This window comes from Thalassophryne amazonica, chromosome 4 (genome assembly GCF_902500255.1).
Source record: "Thalassophryne amazonica chromosome 4, fThaAma1.1, whole genome shotgun sequence".
Taxonomy (NCBI): Eukaryota; Metazoa; Chordata; class Actinopteri; order Batrachoidiformes; family Batrachoididae; genus Thalassophryne; species Thalassophryne amazonica.
In genome coordinates, this window is record NC_047106.1 from 21,939,963 (window position 1) to 21,959,758 (window position 19,796).

General features: G+C 42.2%; 1 protein-coding gene across 1 annotated transcript in view; it reads right to left on the reverse strand.

Annotated features, from left to right (window-relative positions):
• Positions 1-275: 275 nt before the first annotated feature.
• ppp1r37 (protein phosphatase 1, regulatory subunit 37) overlaps positions 276-19,796 on the reverse strand; it is a 138,195-nt gene continuing 118,674 nt past the window's right edge. The window contains exons 8-13 of the mRNA XM_034169229.1: positions 17,712-17,824; positions 9,585-9,726; positions 9,317-9,483; positions 4,167-6,033; positions 3,957-4,043; positions 276-847 (exon numbers count right to left, since the gene is read on the reverse strand). Of these exons, the coding sequence (XP_034025120.1) occupies positions 3,967-4,043; positions 4,167-6,033; positions 9,317-9,483; positions 9,585-9,726; positions 17,712-17,824 (2,366 nt within the window). The 3' untranslated portion in view covers positions 276-847; positions 3,957-3,966. The remainder of the gene's footprint in view (positions 848-3,956; positions 4,044-4,166; positions 6,034-9,316; positions 9,484-9,584; positions 9,727-17,711; positions 17,825-19,796) is intronic.

The window sequence follows — 19,796 nt, forward strand, 5'->3', positions numbered from 1 at the left end:
GACGGCCTTTGCTACTCTCAAAGCAAAGCGAGAGTTCGTTTTTGTCTCAGCGGAGGGACACGGATTCCTGAGGGGGTCCAAAGTGACAGAGAGGATGACAAAACGGAGAGGAGGAAAGTCACTTTGGCAGAGGTCCCTTAAAGAGACCTTTTCCAGGTTGGGGTTGAGACAAAAAAAAAAAAAAACCCAAAAAACAGATGTTAATGTCTTCACCTTCCTGGAGGTAAAAGCCTTTGACGGTATTGAAGGCCTGAAGAGTTCCAGAGTCTGTTTTGAGTGTTGCTGACCAGCTTTTACAGGTGACTAACTGAAAATGTGTGGAAGGAAAAAAAGACAAAGAAAAAAAAAAAAGAGTCAAAAAGCAAACTCAAATTACAAAGAAAATCAATTAGAAAAAGAAGAAGAACAAAGCGAGTGGAAGTGTGATAAAGGTCTCTCTTTGGTTAATGTCTCATCCTCCTGGTTTCACTCTGCGTCTCTTCTATCTGCTCACAGGCGGCTGTTTTCAGATCGACAGAATGTAACGATTAGAGTTTTTATTTTATTTTAAAGTTTCTCTATCTTTTGCCGAGTCAGTGTGCATGTATGCACGTGTCAGTGGGTGACGTAGTGTGGATTTAGAAAAAAAAAAAAGTGACGTTGTCGGTCTTCACATATTTTCCTGTGGAGAGAGTAAACTGTCACGACCGGCCTTCAGTCATCAGAGGAAAGATCATGTCTGTGAGAATGTAGGAAGGGTTGGTGTTTTTGTGTGTGTGTGTGTGGGGTGGGGGCATGAATCCAGTGGAGGTCCACTAGTCTTGTAGAAGACAAACTGAGCACCGTTTCCTCCTCATGTCCTCAGTGCCTGAAGAAGAAATGACACATTAGTAATAAATCTGGAAAACAAACCTTTTCACACCGATTTCAATAACTGCAGCAACAGAAGAAAAACAAATGGATAAAATTCAGTGTGACTTCTGCTACACATATCTGATGAACTAAAAAGGCACAGAGTGGAGACCAAAATACAGCCTTCTGAAGGAGCAGGCCATGGAGCAGTGGCAGGAGCAGGAGAAAAACAAGGAGTAGCAGAAGGAGGGGGAGGAACAGGAGAAAAAAGAGCAAAAGAAGAAGCAGAAGAAGAGAAGGGGGATTAACGATGGAGAAAAAGGATCAGAAGAAAAAGGAAAAGGGAGAAGAAGAAGCAAAAAGAGGAAGAACATAAAAAGAAAGAGGAGCAAAAGGAGAAGTAGCAAGAGCAGAGAAGAAAGAGGAGGAGCAGAAGGAAGAGCAGTTAAAGGAGCAGAAGTTGTTATAGGAACTGTAATTACACTGAGTTAAAGAAGAAGAAAGAGAGAACAAAGAGCTTGTAAAGTTTCCTCTCTCGCCCGTCTTACAGCTACGCCTCAAGTTTTCACCCAAACGTTCCAAAACACTTTAAAGATGGGAAATCTGGCAAATGATGTCAAACTGAGGACTGAAGTTACCTTAATAAAAAACAAACCTATTTAACATCAAACTGATATTTCATCCAAAAGTCAAAAATTATGTTATTAAAATCTTCAATAACAAAAAAAATAAAAATAAAAATAAAGATGTACACGCTAATGTACAAACCTTGGGTTTTTAAATATGTAAAGCCGCACCGTTCAGCAGGTACCAGTGTTGGCGGTAATTAGCTTTCTCAATTGATCTCGTGCATCAAAGAGGACAGGATGTTTTAGCTGGAGTTTCTCTGAAGGTGACAACCTTAAATTTTATGTGCTTTTTCTTATTTTTATTTTTGTCATTAAGGTCTCAGTTTCACTCAACCATGAATTGGTTAAGACATATTCAGTGACTTGAAAATGTTCATGTATCCCTCTGAAGAAAACTGGCTGTGAATAATGATTTAGTTATGTAAAAGGGTGTCCACATTTATATTTATTTCATTCATTTTCATTTATATAGTGCCAAACACAAAAGAGTTGCCTCAAGGCGTTTCACACAAGTAAGGTCTAACCTTACTAACTCCCAGAGCAGCAGTGGTAAGGAAAAACTCCCTCTGAGGAAGAAACCTCAAGCAGACCAGACTCAAAGGGGTGACCCTCTGCTTGGGCCATGCTAAAGGCACTAATTACAGAACAATTCACAAAGCGAATATGCAGGAAATGCTGTTGGTGCACAGGACAGGAGGGTTAGGTCTCCAGCACAAATATCACACCCATCTTTGGATGGAGCTGCACCTTAAACAGAGAGAGAGAGAGAGAGAGAGAGAGAGAGAAAAAAAAAAAAAAAAAACAGAATCAGACATCAGAAAAACAAGAAATACAGTATAATTTGTCAGCCTTAAATAACAAGAAAAACAGAAGAAATACTAAGGTGATCGCCGGCCACTAGCCCTAAGCTTGACTAAAAGACCCAGAATTTAGGTAAAGTTGAGGCCACAGCACGCGCCGTTTCCTAATAACATGAATCAAAAAAGTAAATAGCATAGAACTATACTATGCCAGTATGCTAGCCATACGAAAGGGAAAATAAGTGCGTCTTAATTCTGGACTTGAAAGTCGCCACATTATCTGACTGTTTTATTGATGCAGGGAGATGGGTCACGATAAGAGAAAGCTTTATGACCCGCAGACTTCTTATTCACCCTGGGGACACAAAGTAGTCCTGCACCCTGAGAACGCAAAGCCAGGGCTGGTACGTAAGGTTTAATTAGGTCAGCTAGGTAGCCAGGTGCCAGTCCATGAACAATTTTATAGACTAGTAGCAGAACCTTAAAATCTGATCTCACGGGGATAGGAAGCCAGTGAAGGGATGCCAAAATGGGTGTAATGTGGTTGTACTTTCTGCTTCGTGTCAAAAATCTGGCTGCAGCATTTTGAACCAACTGGAGAGCCCTAATGCTAGACTGCGGTAAACCAGAAAATAGAACATTACAGTAGTCCAATCTAGAAGAGATAAACGCATGGATCAGGGTCTCAGCATCAGCCATAGAGAGGATGGGACGAATCTTTGCTATATTTTGCAGGTGGAAGAAAGCAGTCCTAGTAATATTTCTAATGTGGAGGCCAAAGGACAACGAAGGATCAAAAATTACCCTAAGGCTCCTCACTTTGTCAGTGTGATGTATGACACACGAGCCGAGGCTGAGCGTTAATTGGTCAAATTGATGCTGATGTCTCACTGGACCAAGAACCATCATTTCAGTCTTATCAGAGTTTAAAAGTAGGATGTTTCTAGACATCCAGCTTCTCACTTATGCAAGGCAATCTTCTAAGGATTTTATATGAACGAGATTACCAGCAGTTATCGGCATGTATAACTGAGTATCATTTGCATAACAGTGAAAGGTAATCCCAAAATACCACAATATGTGCCCAAGGGGTGCTATATAAAGGGAGAAAAGCAGGGGGCCTTAGACGGACCCCTGTAGGACCCCAAATTTCATGTCACTAAGGTTAGAGGTAGTGTTACTGTACAAAACACAGTGAGAACAACTTGTCAAGTATGACGTCAACCATGCAAAGGCACTCCCAGTAATCCCAAAATGATTTTCCAGCCTATCAAGTAGAGTATGATGATCCACTGTATCAAATTCAGCACTGAGATCTAACAGCACCAGAACCATAGTGGTGTCTGAATCCATTGTAAGCAGAAGATCACCACCTTAGTGAGAGCCATCTCTGTGGAAGATATTTTCTAAAAGCAGACTGCAGTGGCTCAAAGAGATTATTCTCAGTATGATAGTCCATGATACAGGTGTTTATTTTAGCTTGATGTTTTTCTTTTCATTGTGAGCAGAAAAGACAACTGCTATATAAATTGCTGATATAAAGGCATCCTAAATATTAATATTATTATATTTTTTTAAAATATCAATATTATTAAAACAAGTTAATTGTTAGAAGCCCAAAGGTACTCAAACGTTTGCATGCCACTGTATATACTGAGTTAAGATCTCTTTAATGTATGAAGTGATGAAGTGTTACCTTTTAAAACTCATGGTGCATCTCTCCCCATTTCCAAACTGGCTTCGAGCAGCAGCTCCTCGAGCTGTTGCCCACAGCTGACACTTACTGCACAGGAGACATGTCATGAGTGAAAAAACAAAAACAGGACTTACATGATGAAAACCAGCCTCAGAGGAAACTGTGTTCCATTCTGAAAACCAGCACAGATTCACGAACACAGCAGCTCACCGTGCTCAATCACACAGCTGCTTGGCTTGGGAGTTTCAGGATCGAGAAGGTGGAGGGAGAACTCGGGCTTCAGGCCATTAGGCAGAGCAGAACCCAAGACCTCCTGCTCCATGTCTGCAACCTCCTCTAAAGATTCTCCTTCGTCTGTAGAGCTCTCGTCGTGTGAATCCTCTATGCTGAACGGGGAGGTCCGGCTCAGTTCTAAAGGAGCCGGAGGCTTGGCGAAGCCCGGCAAAGATACAGATGGCTTGAGACTTGATGAGGTTTCCCCCGCTCGGGGATTAGAACCCCGTGATTGTCCTTGGGAGTCACAGAGCCCCAGTTGATCAGAAAGAACACACTGCGCTGCTTCTTTTTTGCCCGGCTCTATCTGCTGCTGTCCCGTGGGTGGTTTTGGACTTGGTCCTTCATGGTTTTGCTGGGTGTCCCCCCTCTCCGTCACATTCACCCTGGCTTTGCTGATTTCAGTCAGGATAGCTGGTGATTGCGTGTTCTCCGATTGTGTTAGTACCTCATCCATGAGCCACATGTGGTTTGGTGACTGGGTCTTTGGCTCCCCTGACTCTGATTCTGACTCGTTCTGTATCTGAATTAGTGCCGATGATAATGGATGCAGCTGTGTGATGTTTGTCTGTGGCGTTCCTTCTACTGAAATGGTGATCTGACCTTGACTTGGCGCCCTTTCTCCTCCTGCATTATGTGGCGAGACCACCCATCCCTCCAGAACATCCTTATAGCCCTCCACCCCAAGCTTTCCTCCATAAAGCTGCTGTTCTACATGTGCACATTCTGGCTGTTGGCTTTTCTCCGTTACCTCCTCAGTGAACTGAAATGTGTCAGCCTGCACCTTCACAAAAGAAATGGGAGGTGGTGCTCGTGATTGCAGACTTGGATTTGTCTCTTCTGGATCTAAAGTGCTAGATAGCCCATCCTTTGAGGGCTGACTTGGCTTTGCAGACTGTGGTTCTAGTGTGTGGATCTGTGGGGTTGACAGTTTGGACTCTAAGTGTGCTTCAGTACTCTGCTCTGTCATGTCACAGTCCGTCTGCAGAGTCGTTGTTGTCAGCTGTGTCTGTGTAGATGTTTGGGGCTGAGACTGGTCTGCTCGGGTCCTGATGTTGTTGCTAGACTGAGTTGTGGGCAAAGAGTGCGACTGCTTTGTTGGGGCGGCACCTGTAGGTGTCTCTGTGACCTTCTTAGTAAGAACATCAGGCATAATTGTCTGTGTGTGATCGTTCTGTGCCTGCTGTTCCGGGGGGCTTTCTACACGAGTTACCATGAAGATCTTGTGTCCTCGCCCTGGACTTGAGACAGATATGCAGCGCCCCGGGGATGAAGGGGTTCCAGGGGGAGCTGGAGATTCTGTGACAGTGATTCCAGGACTGACATTTTTTCCATGAGCAGGTGAGGTGGATGAGGATGGGGACCTATGGGAAACACTGAGGACGGGCTGTGTGGCAACACTGGGGGCTGAAGGAACAGTCTGGTCCAAATGACAGCAAGAGTTTGCTGCAGCTGGGGGCTTTGATATAACCTCCTCGTCGTCCTCCTCCTCCTCAGTGTCCGAATCAGACTCTACCACTTTTTCAGGTATGTTTGCCTCGGGGCTTTCTCCTGAATGACTGCTCATCTGTTCTTCAGTCTCTGTTGTTTCACCTTTACTAGCTCCTTCTTCGTCCCGTTGCTCCACTGATGGTGGCACTTCTTCTTCTGTGGTTCCATCTTCTGTTGCGATTTCAGCCATGGATGCCGACTGTCTCATCTTCTGCTCTGTGTCCTCTTTCTCCTTGGCCAAGATAAAGTTCCTCTTGCAGCCATTCTGGATTTCGGTGAGTAGTGCACGTTGGGTCTCAATGAAGCTCTTTACCTAAGAAACAGCAAAATGGAGATGGGCTGAAAAGAAAAATCACTACTTTGTAGAACCATTATTAAAATCCAAAGAAAAAGCTTTGATTAATAAAAACCGTGGTCGTACAATTACAATGGTAAACGCTAATATAATGTTAAAGTGACAATGCTGATTTTTGAAACAAACTATATATTATTTGAAGGAATAATTAATAAAAATATAATAAATAAGAATATAAAAGTCTTCCAGATGATAAGGTGACATCTTTAAATGCTTTAATTTTTCTAACCAACAATGACAACACCAGGTCAGGTGAGCCGTTGGAGGCCAGTCATGATAAATGTCTTTTTTTTTTTTTTTTTGGGGGGGGGGGGGGGGGGGGGGGGAGATACATTGTCCCAGAAATAACTGCAATATTACTGGCATTTCAAGACTACTTTATACTACAAATATTGCAAAGACACCTTCTGAAAGAGCAATTAACTGTATTCAGAAACTGGAATTTGTATTATTATTGGTATTTTTTGTAAATATCCAAAATAAACCCACATGACTAAAACAATTTAGAAATTGGTACATCAGGCTATGTTAAATACTTGAAGGCGACAAGAGTTTCAAAGGAATTATTCAATGAGCACTTGATGTCACTGCCTGCTTTTTTTGGTGTGTGTGTGTGTAAAAGAAGCAAAAATTGCTGCACTTATTTTTCTGGGTTTCAGGAGGATACATGTATATACAACCCCTGGCAAAAATTATGGAATCACCGGCCTCGGTGGATGTTCATTCAGTTGTTTAATTTTGTAGAAAAAAAGCAGATCACAGACATGACACAAAACTAAAGTCATTTCAAATGGCAACTTTCTGGCTTTAAGAAACACTATAAGAAATCAGGAAAAAAAATTGTGGCAGTCGGTAACGGTTACTTTTTTAGACCAAGCAGAGGGAAAAAAATATGGAATCACTCAATTCTGAGGAAAAAATTATGGAATCATGAAAAATAAAAGAACTCTCCAACACATCACTAGTATTTTGTTGCACCACCTCTGGCTTTTATAATCACCTTCCCCAATGCAGATTCGAAATTCATCACTGAATATGACTTTCATCCAGTCATCCACAGTCCACGATTGCTTTTCCTTAGCCCATTGTAACCTTGTTTTTTTTCTTTTTAGGTATTAATGATGGCTTTCGTTTAGCTTTTCTGTATATAAATCCCATTTCCTTTAGGCGGTTTCTTACAGTTCGGTCACAGACGTTGACTCCAATTTCTTCCCATTCGTTCCTCATTTGTTTTGTTGTGCATTTTCGATTTTTGAGACATATTGCTTTAAGTTTTCTGTCTTGACGCTTTGATGTCTTCCTTGGTCTACCAGTACGTTTGCCTTTAACAACCTTCCCATGTTGTTTGTATTTGGTCCAGAGTTTAGACACAGCTGACTGTGAACAACCAACATCTTTTGCAACATTGCGTGATGATTTACCCTCTTTTAAGAGTTTGATAATCCTCTCCTTTGTTTCAATTGACATCTCTCGTGTTGGAGCCATGATTCATGTCAGTCCACTTGGTGCAACAGCTCTCAAAGGTGTGATCAGTCCTTTTTAGATGCAAACTAATGAGCAGATCTGATTTGATGCAGGTGTTAGTTTTGGGGATGAAAATTTTTACAGGGTGATTCCATAATTTATTCCTCAGAATAGAGCAGTGATTCTCAACCGGGGTGCCGCGGCACCCTAGGGTGCCGTGATCGATCGTCAGGGGTGCCGTGGGTATTTTTCATATTCGCGATTACCGTGAATTATTTATTTTATCCATAAAGCATAAAATGACTCAGAATCTGATGTCAAACGTGCTGCAGCCTCGCTCTCGTCTTAAGGCGGGACAATAACAAGGAGGCTGACAGCCGATTAAAACAGTGCCGTCTCCTTCAAAAGCCTTCTAAAATGCGGAGCTGTCGGTATGTGTGTCTGTGCCTGTGTGTGTGTGTGTGCCTGTGTGCATGAGCGGAGTTAACAGGCTGCAGACTGCGAGGGAGGGGGTGGGTGAGGGAGATTCCTGAATGCAGGCGCGACACGTTCAGTGCGCAGCGAGCGCGGAGCAGAGAGAGGATTTTAACCCAAGTGAACGTTAACAAAACGGAAACGTGAAGCTGCCTTTACTTCTCTCTGAACTTTCTCTAAAGGTGTGATTTTGCCGTTACCGTCCTGTTCACACCATGTGCGCGTCGTATGCTGAATTTATGAGATCATGAGATGAAATAATTGGTCAGATAGCTTTAAAAACATATTTAAAAAATGAGAATATATGAATGAACTGAGCCAAAAAAAAAAAAAAAAAAAAACAATGTTCAGATGCACAGATCACAAAAAGCAGGTGAGAACTCTGAACTTTAACAGCTGTTATTTTCCAAAGGTATTTATTTGTTCAATCTTGAGCTTAATGCAGTGTTTAAGCACAAAACGTTGACTGATGAGGAGAAACAATTTCCGAAATGCAACAGAAACAACCACAAATCAGAAAAAGTTGGGACTGTATGTAAAATGAAGATAAAAATAAAAATATTGCACCATTCCCAGTTTCTCCACTCACAGAAGCCAAACGTTCTTCCAGAGTTGTGTAATTATACTACAATAGTAGAATATAAAGAAGGGAAAAAAAGAAAAAAAAATAGACAATATATTCGTCAATCGCAATTATTTGTCTGACAATTAATCTTCTCCAGAAATTCCTAATCGTGACAGCCCTACTTGAGATCAGAGCACAAAATGCTTGAGGATTTTCGAAATGCGGTGTTTTCTGTATCGATTTTCTATTGCAATAATTGGGTTTTGCGCAAAACCAGAGGTAATAGCATTATAATATTATTTTGGTTGGTGGTGTGCCGCAGGATTTTGTAAATATAAAAAGGGTGCCGCGGCTCAAAAAAGGTTGAAAATCACTGGAATAGAGTGATTCCATATTTTTTTCCCTCTGCTTGGTCTAAAAAAGTAATCGTTACTGACTGCCACAATTTTTTTTTCTTGATTTCTTATAGTGTTTCTTAAAGCCAGAAAGTTGCCATTTGAAATGACTTTAGTTTTGTGTCATGTCTGTGATCTGCATTTTTCTACAAAATTAAACAACTGAATGAACATCCTCCGAGGCCGGTGATTCCATAATTATTGCCAGGGGTTGTATGAAGACAGTCAACACACTTTGTACAACGTCTGTTCAATCTAAGCTTCTCTAAGTCTGTTGCCATCACCCTTGCTAGAAAGACAACTTCCTGAAGCTCTGCTCCTTTGTCCCGTTCATTGCACTCACAGTTTCTTTCTTGGGCTCCCGGTCCAGATCGAGCCGCAGCAGAGATGTGTTGACTTTCAGGGCGAGTGACAGAGCCATCAGCCCGCCCGTTTTGATCTCATTCTCTCGAAGGTCAAGACGCAGCAATCTGGGACTCTCAGCGATGAATTCAGCCACAGCTACAGCTCCTGGAGCAGACATTTAGGAGAAACAGCGGCAGCTCAAAATGCTTTTAGTTTTCTTTCCCCCAGTAAGCCAGAAGTAAAGACACACAGATGTTAGCTCTCACCTTCACATGACAGCTTGGTGGACGCGAGGCCCAGCCTGAGCACAGAGCGGTTGGTGATCAGCCCGTCTTTCAGCTTGTGTACTCCTTCGTTTCCAACCAAATTATGGCCCAGATTAAGAGTCTCCAGACTCTGAGTGCATGGCTGAGGATGAAAGAGACCCAAGAAATTAAAGTGCTTTGTAGACATAAATATAATTTTTTTTTAATGATCTTAGGAGCTCATTTGCATAACACTCACTCACTCATCACTCATCTTCATCGGCTTATCCGGGATTGGGTCGCTGGGGCAACAGCTCCAGCAGGGGACCCCAAACATCCCTTTCCGGGCCACATTGACCACCTCTGTCTGGGGGATCCTGAGGCGTTCCCAGGCCAGTGTGGAGATATTATCTCTCCACCTAGTCCTGGATCTTCCCCGGGGTCTCCTCCTAGCTGGACGTGCCCAAGAAAACATCCCTAGAGAGGCACCTAGTAGGCATCCTTACCAGATGCCAGAACCACCTCAGCTGGCTCCTCTCAATGCGATGGAGCAGCGGCTCTACTCCGAGCTCCTCACAAATGACTGAGCTTCTTACTCCATCTCTAAGGGATTTACATGACACCTGCTTTTACAATGATCTACATCTGCTGTTTGGGGAGGTAAAACAAGGAGTAGGAAGAATAAATGAAGCTGTGCTCATGTGAGCAGGTGTTAAATGTACAGCCCTGTGCGTATCCACATCCTCATTTATTTATTAACTAGTGCATTGCTCGTGGGGATCCACGGGTTCTAGATTGGGTAGTGTTTATAAATTAGGTAGCTGATTTTTTTCAAGGCTGATAATAAATTCTGCAAATAAGTGTTTTCATTTTCTTGTGTCATCCATGTATTTTGTAACACATTTACAATTATATTATGTACTTACATTGAACTTACTAAATAAAATCACACATGCACGCTTTAATATACAGATGATTTACTGCCCCCTGCTGGAATGGCACATGAGTCCAGAATGTAATTTTCAATGCACATTGTTTAGTGTTGTTTGCTAATATCCATAGTTTCTCCAAAAATATTTTTGTCCTATCAACATTCCACTTTGGCAGCATTCGTCCTTGACCCAAAATACATAAGCATACCAAATGGCAAATGCCAGCTCTTCCTAGTTTGTCCGTAATCGGAGTTATACGCACACACGCAGAGCTTGTTGTCTTTTCTGCATTCTGCAGCAAGCAGTGGCTTTTGTATTTACAGACCCACAGAGATGTGGCGATAGACATCAAACACACTACACTTCTCACTCATGGTAATGGCAACATGACACCTAACTAAACTGACTAACCCAACTGAACAACAAAAACACAATCAATCAATAACACTAACAACACTGTTAAAGTAACATGAACCACAATAACATTTAAACCACCCAAACCCCAAACTCTGCAGCACAATGTCCATTCTTCACTGTTGTTAGCTAATATAGCTAATTTCTCCAAAAATATTAGTGCTATCAACTTTCCATTCAGCTTTCATCCTTGACTCAAAATACATAAGCATACCAAACTGCAAATGTCAGCTCTCCCCAGTTTCTCCGTGATCGAAGCCATACACATGCATACACATACACAGAGGCCACTTGGCTATTAATATATCGATTACCTTGAGTTGTTTTTCAAACAGCTTCTGACTATAAATCATATCGTTGCATTTTGAGATGAGATACAAATGGCATTTCTTTGGGTTGTGAGTTATCTTATGTATATTTTACCCACATCAGTATGGAAACAAGTATCGGACATGCTAGTGCATCTGCAGACTATGTGCTTACTGCACCCTTTAAATACGAAATTCAAAAAACAGTGCCATCCTCACTCATTAACTTATGTTTTAATGTTAACATGAAATCACCTGCAATGTTTCAAAGCATTTGTTTTCAAACTGGTGGCGCCTATTCAGCGCACCTTGATATTCAGTACTTTAAGGTTTCTCATAATCCCCCTGGCCGCCCCCTGCACCTCCTAGAATGCACCACGGGGCCAGCAGAGATCCGGCGTTTCACAGCGCATGTAAACAATGGCTGTGGATGGCGTTGATCCAGCAAGCTGACGGGCGATTATGATGATTACACGTTCTCCCAAGTTGAGAGGGTTATCTACAGGAGGTGTAGCACCTGTGATGGACTTCTGCCATGCCCCAATGTCATCTTGTTGTCCATACTTCACGAGGACTGTTTACATTGTGCCCTGAACCGGAACGCTGCTGAAACTGACCTCTCGCGTGAGTCACAGACCGCGAGATGGTGTGAGATTCACAACTGCGAAACAGTGAATGTCTTTCTTTCCATATGTTCTCTGGTACATTCTAGAGCAGTGCTTTGAGTTAGCATCACTAATTTACTGAACTGGGGATATGTTTTGTCAACATCTCGAACCACGCATTCTATCGAATGTTTAGCTCCTGTTTTTTTCATGTTCCGTTGTGTGTTCATATTAGCTGAGCTGGAGCACAGTGACGAGCACACAACACTGCCACTGTTCATGAGGCAGACAAACTATATTTGAGTTCTAACCACAGATGGTCATAATTTTCAACAATTTACCCAACATCCACTAACTATCCACAGTTTGTTAATGGATGCTCATGCAGCCACTTACAATCCAGCAGGTGGTAGTACATCAGTGGAATATTACACAGGCAAAATAAAGTTGCTCTTTCAGTTGACCCTGGTGCGTCAAAGCTCACTGGATTCTACAGAGTTTGTCCTCATTATATGTTCTTTTAGTATGTTGAGTTATGAGATGATAGTATTTGCCGTTTTTGAGTTATTCTCTACATAGGTTTAATATACATAAGCTGGCTGGGATGGACTAACGCACTACAGCTACACTGTAGCTGTCCAAAGCCAACACAGTTACCAGTGCGGGGAATAAATACCACTTTTTTGGCACTGTCATAATTTTATTCACTTTGGGTAAAAAAAAAAAAAAAAAAAAAAAAAAAAAAAAAAAATATATATATATATATATATATATATATATATATATATATATATAGTTAAATGAATTATTTCATTAACTGTATGAGTACCATGCATGGCAGACTGCCCAGCACAACATCGTTTCACGTTTTTGTACAGAGGAAAAAACACCAAGCAGAGCAGACAGATATGCAGTTGGTGTTTTTGGACAAACCAGTTTCTTTTTAACTGTTGACTCAGGCTTGAAGGTGTTGTTGGGAGCTTGTATCAAAGCTATATGTTGAAAACAAAAAGCTATTTATCTAAGACTATTTAATTTCATCATACAACCCCCGTTGAGTGAAATGTAAATAAAAACAAAATACACTGATTTGCAAATCCTCTTCCACCTATATGCAGTTGAATACAACACAGAGATGAGATATTTAACGTTCAAAGTGATAGACTTGTTCGTTTTTGTGGAATTACACTCAACAAAAATATAAACGCAAGACTTTTGGTTTTGCTCCCATTTTGTATGAGATGAACTCAAAGATCTAAAACTTTTTCCACATACACAATATCACCATTTCCCTCAAATATTGTTCACAAACCAGTCTAAATCTGTGATAGTGAGCACTTCTCCTTTGCTGAGATAATCCATCCCACCTCACAGGTGTGCCATATGAAGATGCTGATTAGACACCATGATTAGTGCACAGGTGTGCCTTAGACTGCCCACAATAAAAGGCCACTCTGAAAGGTGCAGTTTTATCACACAGCACAATGCCACAGATGTCGCAAGATTTGAGGGAGCGTGCAATTGGCATGCTGACAGCAGGAATGTCAACCAGAGCTGTTGCTCGTGTATTGAATGTTCATTTCTCTACCATAAGCCGTCTCCAAAGGCGTTTCAGAGAATTTGGCAGTACATCCAACCAGCCTCACAACCGCAGACCACGTGTAACCACACCAGCCCAGGACCTCCACATCCAGCATGTTCACCTCCAAGATCGTCTGAGACCAGCCACTCGGACAGCTGCTGAAACAATCGGTTTGCATAACCAAAGAATTTCTGCACAAACTGTCAGAAACCGTCTCAGGGAAGCTCATCTGCATGCTTGTCGTCCTCATCGGGGTCTCGACCTGACTCCAGTTCATCGTTGTAACCGACTTGAGTGGGCAAATGCTCACATTCGCTGGCATTTGGCACGTTGGAGAGGTGTTCTCTTCACAGATGAATCCCGGTTCACACTGTCCAGGGCAGACGGCAGACAGTGTGTGTGGCGTCGTGTGGGTGAGCGGTTTTCTGATGTCAATGTTGTGGATCGAGTGGCCCATGGTGGTGGTGGGGTTATGGTATGGGCAGGCGTCTGTTATGGACGAAGAACACAGGTGCATTTTATTGACGGCATTTTGAATGCACAGAGATACCGTGACGAGATCCTGAGGCCCATTGTTGTGCCATACATCCAAGAACATCACCTCATGTTGCAGCAGGATAATGCACGGCCCCATGTTGCAAGGATCTGTACACAATTCTTGGAAGCTGAAAATGTCCCAGTTCTTGCATGGCCGGCATACTCCCCGGACATGTCACCCATTGAGCATGTTTGGGATGCTCTGGACCGGCGTATACGACAGCGTGTACCAGTTCCTGCCAATATCCAGCAACTTCGCACAGCCATTGAAGAGGAGTGGACCAACATTCCACAGGCCACAATTGACAACCTGATCAACTCTATGCAAAGGAGATGTGTTGCACTGCATGAGGCAAATGGTGGTCACACCAGATACTGACTGGTATCCCCCCCCCCCCCAATAAAACAAAACTGCACCTTTCAGAGTGGCCTTTTATTGTGGGCAGTCTAAGGCACACCTGTGCACTAATCATGGTGTCTAATCAGCATCTTGATATGGCACACCTGTGAGGTGGGATGGATTATCTCAGCAAAGGAGAAGTGCTCACTATCACAGATTTAGACTGGTTTGTGAACAATATTTGAGGGAAATGGTGATATTGTGTATGTGGAAAAAGTTTTAGATCTTTGAGTTCATCTCATACAAGATGGGAGCAAAACCAAAAGTGTTGCGTTGATATTTTTGTTGAGTGTATCTGCTCATTTTGAAATGGATGCCTACAACACGTTTCAAAAAAGCTGGGACAGGGGTAACAATGCTCAAAGAACACCTATCTGGAACATTCCACAGGTGAACAGGTTAATTGGAAACAGGTGAGTGTCATGATTGGGTATAAAAGGAGCATCCCCAAAAGGCTAAGCTGTTCACAAGCAAAGATGGGGCGAGAATCACCACTTTGTGAACAACTGCCTGAAAAAATAGTCCAACAGTTTAAGAACAATGTTTGTCAATGTTCAATTGCAAGGAATTTAGGGATTTCATCATCTACAGTCCATAATATAATCAGAAGATACAGAGAATCTGGAGAACTTTCTAAACCCAACATTGAATGCCCACCTTCGAACCCTCATGTGGCACTGCAATAATAGCCGACATCATTGTGTAAAGAATCTTACCGTGTGGGCTCAGGAACACTTCAGAAAACCATTGTCAGTTAACACAGTTCGTCGCTACATCTACAAGTGCAAGTTAAAACTCTACCATGCAAAGCGAAAGCCATACATCAACAACATCCAGAAACACCACCACCTTCTCTGGGCCCGAGCTCATCTGAAATGGACAGACGCAAAGTGGAAAAGTGTGCTGTGGTCTGATGAGTCCACATTTCAAATTGTTTTTGGAAATCATGGACGTTGTGTCGCCCGGACAAAAGAGGAAAAAGACAATCCAGATTGAAAGTTCAAAAGCCAGCATCTGTGATGGTATGGGGGTGTGTTAGTGCCCATGGGATGGGCAACTTACACATCTGTGATGGTACCATCAATGCTGAAAGGTACATCCAGGTTTTGGAGCAACACATGCTGCCATCCAAGCAACGTCTTTTTCAGGGACAGCCCTGCTTATTTCAGCAAGACAATGCCAAGCCACATTCTACACGTGTTACAACAGCGTGGCTTCGTAGTAAAAGAGTGCGGGTACTAGACTGGCCTGCCTGCAGTCCAGATCTGTCACCCATTGAAAATGTGTGGCACATTATGAAGCGCAAAATACAACGGAGACCCCGGACTGTTGAACAACTGAAGTCGTACATTAAGCAAGAATGGGAAAGAATTTCACTTACAAAGCTTCAACAATTAGTGTCCTCAGTTCCCAAACACTTATTGAGTGTTGTTAGAAGGAAAGGTGATGCAACAAAGTGGTAAACATACCACTGTCCCAGATTTTTTGAAACGTGTTGCAGGCATCCATTTCAAAATGAGCAAATATTTGCACAAAAACAATAAAGTTTATCAGTTTGAACATTAAATATCGTGTCTTTGTGGTGTATTCAATTTGAGAATCATTGTATTCTGTTTTTATTTCGACTTTACACAACGTCCCAACTTCATTGGAATTGGGGTTGTGTATATAGTGAGTCAAGTAAGTATTTGAACACCCTGCGATTTTGCAAGTTCTCCCACTTACAAATCATGGAGGGGTCTGAAATTTTCATCTTAGGTGCATGTCCACTGTGAGAGACATAATCTAAAGAAAAAATCCGGAAATCACAATGTGTGATTTTTTAAAAATATTTTATTTGTATGTTACTGCTGCAAATAAGTATTTCAACACCTTTGAAAATCAATGTTAATATTTGGTACAGTAGCCTTTGTTTGCAATTACAGAGGTCAAACGTTTCCTGTAGTTTTTCACCAGGTTTGCACACACTACAGCAGGGATTTTGGTCCACTCCTCCATACAGATCTTCTCTAGATCTTTCAGGTTTGGAGTTTCAGCTCCCTCCAAAGATTTTCTATTGCGTTCAGGTCTGGAGACTGGCCAGGCCACTCCAGGAACTTGAAATGCTTCTTACGGAGTTCCTCCTTAGTTGCCCTGGCTGTGTGTTTGGGGTCATTGTCATGCTGGAAGACCCAGCCATGACCCATCTTCAATGCTCTTGCTGAGGGAAGGAGGTTGTTTGCCAAAATCTCGCAATACATGACCCCATCCATCCTCCCTTCAATACGGTGCAATCGTCCTGTCCCCTTTGCAGAAGAGCACCCCCAGAGTATGATGTTTCCACCCCCATGCTTCACGGTTGGGATGGTTTTCTTGGGGTTGTTCTCATCCTCTAAACATGGTAAGTGGAGTTGATTCCAAAAAGGTCTATTTTGGTCTCATCTGACCACATGACCTTCTCCCATGCCTCCTTTGGATCACCCAGATTGTCACTGGTGAACTTCAAACGGGCCTGGACATGTGCTGGCTTGAGCAGGGGGACCTTGCTGACCTGCAGGATTTTAAACCATGACAGCATCATGTGTTACTAATGTAATCTTTGTGACTGTGGTCCCAGCTCTCTTCAGGTCATTGACCAGGTCCTCCTGTGTAGTTCGGAGCTTTCTCAGAATCATCCTTACCCCACAAAGTGAGATCTTGCATGGAATCCAAGACCGAGGGAGATTGACAGTCATCATGTGTTTCTTCCACTTTCTAATAAATAATCATAACAGTTGTTGTCTTCTACCAAGCTGCTTGCCTGTTGTCCTGTAGTCCATCCAAGCCTTGTGCAGGTCTACAGTTTTGTCCCAGGTGTCCTTAGACAGCTCTTTGGTCTTGGCTATGGTGGACAGGTTGGAGTGTGATTGATTGTGTGTGTGAACAGGTGTCTTTTATACAGATAAGTTCAAACAGGTGCAGTTAATACAGGTAAACAGTGCAGAATAAGAGGGCTTCTTAAAGAAAAATTAACAGGTCTGTGTGAGCCAGAATTCTTGCTGGTTGGTAGGTGATCAAATACTTATTTGCAGCAGTAACATACATATAAATTATTAAAAAAAAATCATACATTGTGATTTCCGGATATTTTTTTTAGATTCTGTCTCTCACAATGGATGTGCACCTAAGATGAAAATTTCAGACCCCTCCATGATTTCTAAGTGGGAGAACTTGCAAAATTGCAGGGTGTTCAAGTACTTATTTTCCTCACTGTATATATATATATATATATATATATATATATATATATATATATATATATATATATACACACACACACACTTTTTTGCATGTCGGCAGCAGAGCAACAGTGTGTGTGTGTGTGTGTGTGTGTGTGTGTGTGTGTGTGTACCAGTGCGGCAGCGAGGTAGCCCATGCCATTGTGGGTGAGCTGATTGCTCCATAGCACCAAAGTGATGAGGCCTTTCCTCTGCTCTTTTAGTCCCTCACACAAATAGGCCAAACCTGTGAAGACATTTGCACTTAAATGGGGAAAAGTGGAAAAAAAAGAAGCACATCATTTTAAGAAAATATTACTAGGAAGGAAAGGAAGGAGTAAAGCAACAAAATTATTGTCTGAGGTGTCAATCATGGGAGGCTCATGTTTGTTATAAATTACAAATGAGCCTTTTCTTAGCCTCAATGAAGGCAAAACATGAAGGTGAAATTGTTCAAAAAGTCTGACGTGTCAAAGGGGCAAAAACCTTTTTGAAAGCACTGTAAGTGAAAGGATCCATCTTTAATTTTATTAAAGGATTAAAGCATGTACTAAAATACATCTTTGATAAGGCCTCGTACAGTGCATCCAGAAAGCATCCAAAATGGAAAAAATTCATTTTGTCCCTCAAAATTATACTCACAACACTCCATAATGACAGCATGAATAAAAGGTTTTTTTTTTTTTTTTTTTTTTTTTTTTTTGGGAATTTTAGCAAATTTAAAAATATAGCACATGTACGTAAGTATTCACACCCTTCGCTCAATACTTTGTTGATGCACCTTTGGCAGTAATTACAGCCTGAAGTCTTCTTAGGTCCTTTGGAGTACAGGGGCACTCCTGAGGACCTTCTTGGACTCTGTAGTGGCATCAGCCACTTTCTACGGAGTGGTCTGCTGGAGCAGCAGCATCACGACTGCTGAGAGGAGGAGACTTGACAAAAGGATTTGGAAGGCCAGCTATGTCTTGAGAAGTCACCTGGATTCTGTGCCGGAGGTGGGAGAAAGGAGGATGACGGCTAAGCTGGCATTCCTGCTGGAGAACGCCTCCCACCCCATGCGTGACACCCTGACTGCACTAGAACGCTCCTTCAGTAACAGGCTGCTCCACCACAAGTGTGTGAAGGAGCGATACCGCAGGTCCTTCCTTCCTGCTGCTGTCAGACTCCACAACCAGCACTCTTCCCCAGACCACTCAGATCACCATTATATCATCATTACAGTAGCAATTTTTCTGTCTCTCCTTTGCAATAATACTGCATAGTCTTGTGCAATAATAACTTGTACACTCATGTACAACATCACTTGAACACTCATGCAATATTACGAAGCATTCTTTTTTTCTTGCTTGTAAATAGTGTATTCTATGGTATATGTTGTTATTCTGCATAGGACTTGACTTCCATGTGTTTTTGGTATTTATTTTCTTTTACTTTATTTTTGCATACTTTGCACATTTGTTCTGACTGTCCCTTTGCTGTTGTAACATCAGAAATTTCCCCATCGTGGGACTAATAAAGGATTATGTTATCAATCAATCAATCAATCAATTTTTTTTTTATATAGCGCCAAATCACAACAAACAGTTGCCCCAAGGCGCTTTATATTGTAAGGCAAGGCCATACAATAATTACAGAAAAACCCCAACGGTCAAAACGGCCCCCTGTGAGCAAGCACTTGGCGACAGTGGGAAGGAAAAACTCCCTTTTAACAGGAAGAAACCTCCAGCAGAACCAGGCTCAGGGAGGGGCAGTCTTCTGCTGGGACTGGTTGGGGCTGAGGGAGAGAACCAGGAAAAAGACATGCTGTGGAGGGGAGCAGAGATCGATCACTAATGATTAAATGCAGAGTGGTGCATACAGAGCAAAAAGAGAAAGAAACAGTGCATCATGGGAACCCCCCAGCAGTCTACGTCTATAGCAGCATAACTAAGGGATGGTTCAGGGTCACCTGATCCAGCCCTAACTATAAGCTTTAGCAAAAACGAAAGTTTTAAGCCTAATCTTAAAAGTAGAGAGGGTGTCTGTCTCCCTGATCTGAATTGGGAGCTGGTTCCACAGGAGAGGAGCCTGAAAGCTGAAGGCTCTGCCTCCCATCCAGCCCTAACTATAAGCTTTAGCAAAAAGGAAAGTTTTAAGCCTTATCTTGAATATGATGCCACAAGCTTGGTGCACCTATCTTTGGGCAGTTTTGCCCATTCCTCAAGCTCCATCAGGTTGGA